Source organism: Electrophorus electricus, chromosome 8 (assembly GCF_013358815.1).
Source record: "Electrophorus electricus isolate fEleEle1 chromosome 8, fEleEle1.pri, whole genome shotgun sequence".
Lineage (NCBI taxonomy): Eukaryota > Metazoa > Chordata > Actinopteri > Gymnotiformes > Gymnotidae > Electrophorus > Electrophorus electricus.
Window position 1 is genome coordinate 14,884,311 of NC_049542.1, and position 10,066 is coordinate 14,894,376.

General features: G+C 37.3%; 1 protein-coding gene across 2 annotated transcripts; it reads left to right on the forward strand.

The window, feature by feature from the left end:
* Positions 1–86: 86 nt before the first annotated feature.
* On the forward strand, positions 87–5,186 carry il4r.2 (interleukin 4 receptor, tandem duplicate 2). Of its 2 annotated transcripts, none has more exons than XM_027007852.2 (10): positions 87–177; positions 524–583; positions 756–891; positions 1,006–1,157; positions 1,680–1,831; positions 1,943–2,096; positions 2,177–2,270; positions 2,426–2,489; positions 3,545–3,627; positions 3,740–5,186. In XM_027007852.2, exons 2-10 carry the CDS (start codon positions 538–540, stop codon positions 4,653–4,655), a joined length of 1,797 nt encoding a protein of 598 aa, XP_026863653.2. In that variant the 5' UTR covers positions 87–177; positions 524–537; the 3' UTR covers positions 4,656–5,186. The 2 variants fall into 2 exon arrangements, with proteins under 2 accessions (XP_026863653.2, XP_026863572.2); XM_027007771.2 differs by having other exon boundaries at positions 121–302.
* The last annotated feature ends 4,880 nt before the right edge of the window (positions 5,187–10,066 follow it).

The window sequence follows — 10,066 nt, forward strand, 5'->3', positions numbered from 1 at the left end:
TTGGTTTTGTTTTCTTCCACATACTTTGGTAGACCAGCGGTAAGCAGCGCAATACTGCATCTTTGAGTTCCACAGAACTACAGCGTCATCGTTCCAGTAAAACCAGAAGTCCGCCCACACTACCAAATCCATGTATTCGAACAGGGAAGTGAGATAAGACTACAATATTCCTTAAAGGTAAAACATGTAAATGCTTTTAAAACTGACTATTAAAAACTAATACAAAGGCAAAAATATCAACAAACCGAAATATTAATATTGGAACAATTTTGACATCCTTGGATCGACTTAATACTACATAGGTAAGTTTCAGAATGCATTTGTGGAAATATAGGCCTACTGTTACCCAAACAAATTTTTTTTATCTATGATCTATTAGTAGTCCAATAGCAGTAGATCGTATATATAAATTACACGTTAGACAAATCGCACACTTTAGCTTTATCTAAAATTAATTTGAATAATTTAATACTTTTACAAATTTAGTTTTATACACAATTGTTGCGCTTTCGTTTGTCCGCAGACTTTTTGACGACAATGCGCACTATTGTGATTTTGCTACTACTCTTTCCCCTCGTCAGTGGTATGTTTTCTACTATTATTCATCTCTATTGTACTATGATTAATTGACCAAATTAAAATAATACAACAAGGTATATTATGCTTAACCATCGGGCAAGGAAATCAACCAGTACATTGTACTATAGTCTATGTATCAGTGACTTAATTATGATGATATGCTGCCAATTTTAAAGCATTTTTAGAGACTTCACTGGATCTGAATTGTGTTAATGATTATGAAAAGGAAATGACATGCCATATGACTCCAGACAATACCAACGACTGCTCTGAATACAAACTCAATGTTTCTCTTGACGTTCAACCAACGAAGTGAGTTCCTCAATATAATATGTGTTCCTGGGTAGTTGGCTATTTAAAAAAAGTTAATGTTCAGGATTAATTTGTTGATTCTGAGTGCACACATTGTATATTTATGTTTTCCAGAACATTTATATGCAGGTTTGAGCACATCTATTCCAGTGCATGTGAATGCAAGTTCCAAGTTAACGGCTTTGTTGTTGGAGAGACCTTCAAGGCTAATCTGTTGAGAAAAGGAAATGTTTTGTTTACCAAATATATCAAAACTAGAGAAAGCAGTAAGTGATATGTGAATTTCATTTTAGTCATCTCACTTTTTTATTTCATACATTATTTACTTTTTACACAGTTAAATAATTTTATATTTTATGGCGTGTTTGTTTTTTCAGTGGTCATGTCTCTACTATGGTAATAATCATAGTAACTTTAACTATGGAAATAACATTAATTGGAATGCATTTTGGAACACTATAAAATTTGGGATTTTTTTCCTATTGAAATTCTTCAATTCTGTGATAATTTTTGAGGTGTTTAGCAAATAAAAGTGTCTGTTATGTGTTTTTGTGAACTATGCAGCTACAATTTGGATATCAGCTATTTGTCCTCTTTCTTTGTTGCCTTTTGATCCTTTTATTTAGTTATTATTATTTATTTTCTGCTTTTTGTGTATCTGCTGTGCATTTATATAAACAGTTGTTAACATTATGTCCTGGAGAAGTCAGAGGATTTTATATTTTACTAAGAGTCAGGAGAGTTTGTTAAGGAAGTGTATGACTGACTATAATTATTCTTCCATGTAGTCAAGCCTAAAAGACCAATCATCATATCAATCAGTCTGACAGAAAATGGCAACTTTCGTATTACTTGGGACACCAAATATACCCATGGTACGGTATTTTATGAAAGTCTGTCTGTAGAGCTCACCTACAGTGTTAAAGGAAGCACACACAATGTAAGTGAGCTGCATAAGATAAACAGTTAACTATCTGTTCACATACCTCGTGTCATAGTAGTACAGGAAAACCAGCACAAAAAAATGATTACTTGTACTTTTGCTCTACAGGTGTCCACAGACCCAATGAAAGTAGATCAAACTAACTATGAGTTTGTGGGTAGAAACCTTCAGCCTAATTCCAACTATATTGTTTGGGCAAGAGTGGTTACAAATTATAACGATATATACAGTGACTACAGTGAACCATATGAGTTCAGCACATGTAAGTTTTTAAACATATGAAATCTTTACATAAAAAACATTTTAACCCTTCCAATGGATTACATGTATCTGTGTCTCTAGCACTCTCTTTACAGAAAATTCTGAAGATAATAATTCCCATTTCATGTGTCATTCTGATCTTCTTTATACTCACCATCTACTACTGTTACATCAAGTAAGGTCTCTTTTATTAAATATATAGTCATAGTCATAGTCAGGTCTTAGTGTCTATAGTTTTCTGTACGGAAAGTTGCTGTATATGTCCAGTGAGGCTCATTCAGACCAACACATCACAAGAGAATAACTGTTCTTTTCACCTCTTTATTACAGAATCGTGAGGGAGTGGTGGGATAAGATTCCTGTCCCAACAATAACTCACAGTTTTGAAAAAAAGGCAGGCAATGTTCTGTTCCTGTGATTTACATTATTTTCCCCACTGCTGTTTTTAATGTGTGTATTTCTGAAATGATTCAGGATTAAGTACCCCAAAAGACTCTTCAGTAACTGATAACTAACTAATAGAAAACCTTTAGTCTTCAACATTTTTGTGTAAAAATGTTAAGAGGAAGTGGAAACATTTTTTTTTTTAAAGTAACATGAAAGGGAAAATGTCAAAAATATTTGATAGTTTTGTGCCTGTAGCTTTAATGCTGCATGACGTGTGGAAATGGTTTGCAAAGATAATTTTTGCTAATAAGAAAGAACTACAATATAAAGATTGTGAACAAACTTTAGGATGGATTGCCTAAGCCCATTCCAATAACATGAAATAATAATATTGGAATTGTTTAGCAATTTGTACATTTGTAGGTTGTACATTGAAACATGAAATAGAAGCATGGTTAGATCGATGAGTAAAATCAAACTAAAAAGTAGCCATGCACCTTCAGACAACAGATAAACTTTAATAACCAGCCTGATGGCTCTAGCTTCTAGGAGTATCTAAACCCATGTATTTTTCTCAAAATATTTTTATTTTGGAGGATGGAGAGATGAAAATAGAAAGTATAAATAGGAATGTAAAAAAATGAATGTGTGCATTATTGAGACTCTTAGTATGTATGCCAGTTCTGGTGGTTGTAGTATATAAACTGTAGGATCAAGCATTAAAATATGTTTTTGCAGTATGTGCAACAGAAAGGCACAGAGTGGAATTTGACAAGACATTATATTCCGTAGGACTATTAGTATCTGTCAAAAGTTTAGATATGCACACCTTTCAGAAAAACATGAAATAACATGTGATTATGCTATGCTAAATTAATTATGTTATATAAGTAGTCATCTTTTACTTTGATGTCAACTTTACACACTACTATGTTTTCTTAACCAGCTTCTCGAGGCAGTCACCAAAATTCTTACATATGTAGAGCACATATAGGCTGAAGGCTGATTTGCTGAGGGGGGCCTAAATTTAATTTATTTCTTTTATTCTTTGATGTTTATCAGGTCCCACATTTCCCTTCATTTCAAAATGAGTTCAATGCTGTCCATCTTGAAACTTCAAAACTGGACAAAAATGGCGAGACAAGGTAGACTAAATTTTCATACACTTGAAATGTGTTAAAATAACACTTGTGCTATTAGATCAGCCTACAGTGTGTTTAGTTCTGTTCTAAAGTCATACCCTTCTTCTGTCAACAGGAAATCATATTCAAACGTAGACAACAGGAGTGAACCCCGTCAGCATAGTCTTGGCCATTATGGCGATTTATCTCACGTGATTTATGCCCAAACTGGCTATGAGAGTGTGGAAGAAACAGATGCTAAGTGTGATTTGCATAAGAAGGACCAAGCAGGTCCAAACCATCAAATGCCAGAATCTAATGCAATTCAAAAATATCTGCAACCAAACAATATGGATTCAGATTTGAGGGTGGAGTGTGGGAGTAGCTCTGGTTCATCCTTCAGCAATAGGTGCTATATGGGATCAGACTCCTCAGGCTCCTGTTTTCGAGACCAACCCATTAGACACTCAGCCCACTGCCAAAATGACAGAAAGGATTTATTTTCTTCTTTGCCTCAGAACCTGGAGCCACTGATACCAACAGACTTTGAGTACAGCCCATGTAATGGCTGTTCAGGGTCTGCTGACACCAGCATGACACATCTCCCTCCCTCCAGCAATGACTTTACTGTGATTCTTGGATATCAGAGCACCAGTGAGGTCCTGGATCATGGCAACAAGCCAGAGACAGATGCATCTCTGGACCAGGCATTTATTAGCTCTCACGATGATGTTAATCAGATGCTGGAAATGGCATTTTGCAGTACGAATGCACAGGATGTTTCACTGCCTGGCTGTGAAAGCACCATTATGCCAGTTGATAATGGATATCAGCCTTTCCAAAGCTTAGATCGAAACACAGGAGAACAGTGGAGTGCCGACTGCAGCACTGAACTACAACAGAGCATCCTTCAGACTGCAGCTGGGACAGCCTGTCATAGTGTGAGCTGTAGCACTCAGCAGGCACATGCACCATCATTAAAAGGTCTTTGTCATCCTCTTTTGCATATTTCTCTAGGCATTCAAATTGACTGTTCTTATCAGAAGGTTTGACATCACACCTCATAATAGAATTTCTTGAATTACATTATATAGTACAGTATATTGTACAGAAAAACAATTATACTTGTTCTGGGGAAATATTGTGTTATATGCCCTTTTCTCTATTTATGCTGCACTCTGTAATTGACCTACTCTCCACATCTGATTATTATGTTCAATTCCGTAGAATTTAGTTCTTAGAAATCTGTAAAACCTGGGTGTGATGCAAGATATTCTAGGTAGTGTATAAAACAAGATAGCAGGTCTGTGTACTTCATAGTGTACTTTTATTGCATATGTTGTGTATGATACCATGAGGAGGGTGAGCTTGTCACCTCATCATTGACTCATGAAAAAACATTTGAGACAAAATCCAATGCTTTCATAATACCCGTAAACCAATTCTTTGACACCAAAAGCCTGTATATACTTGGGAGTTTATGAACATTTTCATAAGTCATTTACCAACAGCTTGTTAAGACAGTGTTGCAAAATTACCTAATATTTGCTGTTTTAGATAAAGCAAGAAGCATGTTTTGAACAGTTTTGTTTCTGTTTATTTTATTATTCTTAAAAACATTTCTGGGGTTTCTAATTTTCCCAGCAAATATATAATCAAATAATGGCTGTTTATGGTTTTATAGTGGTATGTAACAAATAACAAACTGGTATGTAACAAATAACAAATAAAATAATGTTGAGGGAAGAATATTACAATGATACTTTAAAATGTAATGACACAGAAAAGGCAAACCAAACACCTATTTTAGCTTTTTTATGAAGTTGTCTGACAAATTGTGGTATGGAATTACAGAACATACAAGGCAACAACCTGTCTTAACAAATATTTAGTGTCTCACTTACACCTTTAGTAATCCTACACTACAATAACCTGCCTTAACACATCTGTAGTGTCTCACTTAGACATATAGTGATCCTAAACTACAACAACTTGATTTAACACATTTTTAGTGCCTCACTCTTGGTACACATATAGTGTGTAGGATACACTACTTATGGTATAGCAATTTAGTCAAACATTGACATGAAATAAGAGGTCAGACGGAGCTACCTGGAATTGTTCATAATTTATACTGGATAAATGAGATATGAAGTTAGTGTTTGCATGACACTCTCTGAGCCTAACCAAAGACCACAGATGCTTGATATCCACAGACTGTACAGCCAAATATAGTAAAGCACTGGTGCACAGAATACTATTGGATCATATACTTTAATATCCCTGTGCTTCCTTAAAATATAAAAATAGAAACATGATTTTCTTGGAACCGTGAGTGGAAGGCATTTCAAGATTACACATTATGGTATGTTTTTCAAGCAAACTATCTCAGACAAGAACTAACCAAACTAGGTTTAGCTATTTATCCCTCTGAGGAAAAAGAACATGCACTGTATGTAGCCACCCTTAACCTATAACTGAGGAAAGCTCAGAAGAAACATTTATAGATGAAGATGAAGTGATACAATAGAAACTGTTTCATTTGATTTATTGTTTATTTATACACCTAAATATTTATGTCTTCAAATATTTATGTCTTCAATGAAAGGACTCATACTCAGTAAATGGAAAACAACATATATCTATGCTATAGTTGCTCTATGTCATCATCTGTACAGGTTTACAGCACTACATGTCTGTTTGTGAAAACATTATTTAAAACAAATTGATTTTCTTAATATTCATAATATAATTGTATGAAACTGTTTACTTTAAAAAAACCTTCAGGTTTTAGGTTTACATTCAGCCAAATGTGGTATAGTTTTAGGTCCTGATTACAGAAAAATCAATATTCTATTATACGCATGTAACTGTGGAACATTTATCTTGCAAGTAGAACAACAATATGTCCAGTTCTTTGGTCAGTTAAACCAAAATACTTTGAACATCATCCTGCCTCATATTAGATTTGTGTGTGTGTGTGTGTGTGTGTGTGTGTGTGTGTGTGTGTGTTTACATTTCGATATTTACCTCTCATTGTAAATACCAAATGCATATTATTTTAATCCACATCTGTATACAGTTTTAGAATACAAACCTCTAGGATGGCTCTGTATTTCATTTATATTTTAAAACTTCAATTCATAATGACTTAGCTAAGCAAAACTTTATGCTAAAACATAGCTGTTGGTGTAGTGACAAAATAAGTGTGTGTCACATAGGGTGGCCCAAAAGTTTGTTGGCCTGTGTGATGACGAGGCAGTTTACTTCCATGGAACTGCAGACTGAGCTAAACAGTCACACATTGCACAATCCATGTTTTTAAACCAAGATGTAAGATGTGCAATAGTGGGTGTTTATTTCTACTCTTCCTTCTACTTTTACAGTTCCTATCAAAAATGAAATCATATTAAACATTGGAGATAGTATGAAGTATTCTATATGTGTGCAGGCTTTAACAGTAAATTTGGCCTCCTTTGGTTTTAAAATTTTATATAATTAATAGCTGCTGTAGTAAGATTCAAATGTTTGAAAAGTCCTACTGTTAACAGGAACGTGATAAAAATAATAATCTCTTTGTAACGGTGAGCGGCAAAGATGCAGACATGTGCGGAGAAGAGCGAGATTTATTAGGGGCAAACCCAGAGTCATAGTCGTTGTAGCAGTCCAGGGTCATAGAGTCAATACGGAGATTACGGGGATACATTATAAACAAACAAACACTTGGAGGTAAACAAGGGAAGCAGGCTATAACAGGCTAACATAAACGAAGGCTTGGAAATACAGATGGGCTTTCATACATCCTCCAAACACAATGAACAGCAAAAACACAGGCACTCAGACAGGGTTTAAATACATGAACTTAACAAGGTAGAAACGAGGGACAGGCGTGAGCAATGAAATGAGGGGCGGAGAAAACAAAATTACGGCTTGGAACTAAAATAATACGCAAGACAGGGAGAACATGGAACATGGAAGCTAGGAGGGACTAACTGTGACACTCTTTAAATCTCTGAGTGATTTTTAAATAAGAGACCATTTCTTTTTTAATGTTCGTTTTTTTCTAGACCTCTCCTGTCAGATGTTAAATACCAACTGTAGTGGGTGCAGCAAGCACATGCTTTGCACTACTGTCCATTTTGTGACAAAGAGCCACCCAACACATTCAGAGGATAGCACTAACTGCCCTTTATCAGAAAGCACAAACACACAGATGTCCACGATTGGCTGGTCCTGCAGTGAATGACAGGGGTCAGAGCAAGGCCAATCATCCCACCAAGGGTGTCCGGGCTGGCCACTGATGGTTGTGGTATCATCGGAGTTAATATCAGTGAACTCCTGATGATAGGGCAAACAATTTTCTATTGCATACTGGGGAGCCAAGAGAGCTGGTCAGACTGTGAATCTAAGGGAAACCATGAAAATGAAGACCAGGTTCAATTCCTTTTATTGGCTTCTTCCATCCTATCCTCCCATGGCACAGTGAGCTTTGATGTTTCCAAAATCAGCACAGTGTCTGGTCTCACAGTGGTCTCTGTGATAGTCTCTAGAAATCTGAGGTGCTTTCCCAGATCAATGTTCATCTATCAGTCATGCTGTTTCAAAGAGGCTTTGGCAAGGGCTGAGGTTTCTCCCAAGCTCTGACAAATGCCACTGCCTGCCTTGAATATTAGAGGCACTTGACTCAGTCTGTTCCTCTGCAGATGGTGCCAGCAGCCACCATCAGCACCTGGTCATGCCGCCAGTGGTAGCAACCTTCACCTGGTGCCTTGGAGCAGCAGCTAAAGATGTGCTCCAGTGATCTGAAAGAAAAGTGATTCCTAAAACAAAAGTGACATGCCTGTGAGTCAACCTTCCCCCAGCTGAAGAGGTTGGATGGATTTGGAAGGATGTAATAGGCAGACTGTATTAGGGACTTTATGAAGAAACCTCAGCTTGCCACATCTCGACCAGGAGATCTTCATATCCAGTGCCTGTTCCCGGCTTGTCCATTCTTCCTGTTGACACATACTTACCATCTGGCATACACACAGCCCTACTATTCCCTTTGCTACTGTCCCTACCGAAGCTCTCTGCCAAGGCATGACTCCACCTGGTCCACTTCATCCTTTGCTTTCCATTTTCTCCAAGTTCTTACCTCAATGCGAGCCTGGGAGACCTTTGGGTCACATGATTCCCTCTAGTGCAGCACCTCTCTTGCATGGGCAACTATGAACTCCTCAATTAGGTTGTTCTTGGGGAGCCTCAGCTTGAGGCTTGTCCCATATAGAGCAATGCTGCTCAGGCTGTGTGGTAGGCCCAGTTACCTGTGCAGGTGTTGACTGATCCACCAGTCAAAAACTTTCGACACCGAGGGAATTCATAGATCAACAGTGTCCAAATAAATCCTGGGAAAGATGCTATGCAGATATCCAGGCCTTGAATTTTCTTGGTAGTTCTGACATATGAATCCAAGTCCTGGTTTATGGCCTTGATGGAGGCTACATCCTTCAGTGTGCTGTCAATGACCTTCCGAGGACCATTCCTTTTCCTTGACCGGCTTCTCCATGACTGATGGTATCTTAGTGTCTCTCAGAAAAAAACAGAAACTAATAGTTTCCTTCCCCTTCTTCAGCACCAAAGACCTGAATTGAAGCATTTTCTTGCTCATGTGATGAGCATCTCTTATCCCTGCAGAAACCACCTGCATCCTGGCAATAGGTTTGCTGTGACTGTCAGATCATCCATAAAGGCTCTAATGAGGGGCTGTCAGACTCCAGACTTTGTAAGAGGGCCTCTGTATTCCGGCTCAGCAGACTTAACCAGCATGTTCATGGCCAAGGCAAAGAGCATCACTGAAATAGTATATCCAGTGATGATCGCTTTTTTCAGCCAGTGCCATCCTGAAGTGACTGCCCCCTTCCCCCACCTCCAAACTGATAGAGGTGACTCTCGGATTGAAGTTATGATAATAATCCAAAAATGAGATCCCAGACCTTTCATGGGACATGGTGCCATTGCACAACTGCTGATTTCACCAGTTTGTGTGGTAGGGATCCATATGCTCTGGTAAGGTCCAACCACAGCACTGTTAATTCAAGAAATTAGTTTAAAAAAAACCTCATTAGACCAAACACCATGCTAGCAATGAAGTATGTGGGTGACATCATAATGTTGTGAGGATGCTTCATCTCAGTGCCACTAGGCACCTTATTAAAACTAAAGTAAATATGAATGGTGCAAAACACAATGAGATGCTGTCTGCCAAAATTCTCAAACTTAGAAGAGGCTCCTCCTTTCAGCAGGGCAATGGCTCCGATAATTGGTTTTTAAATATATGTTTAAAAATAATGAATTTTGACTTTGAACATTTCCTTTAAGAACATATTGGTTTGCAGTAGAAATACTGTCTGGAACATTCTGTTTATCATTTCCAATATAAATTAATCTGAGTACTTTTAATGGAGTTGAACACCACAAGTAA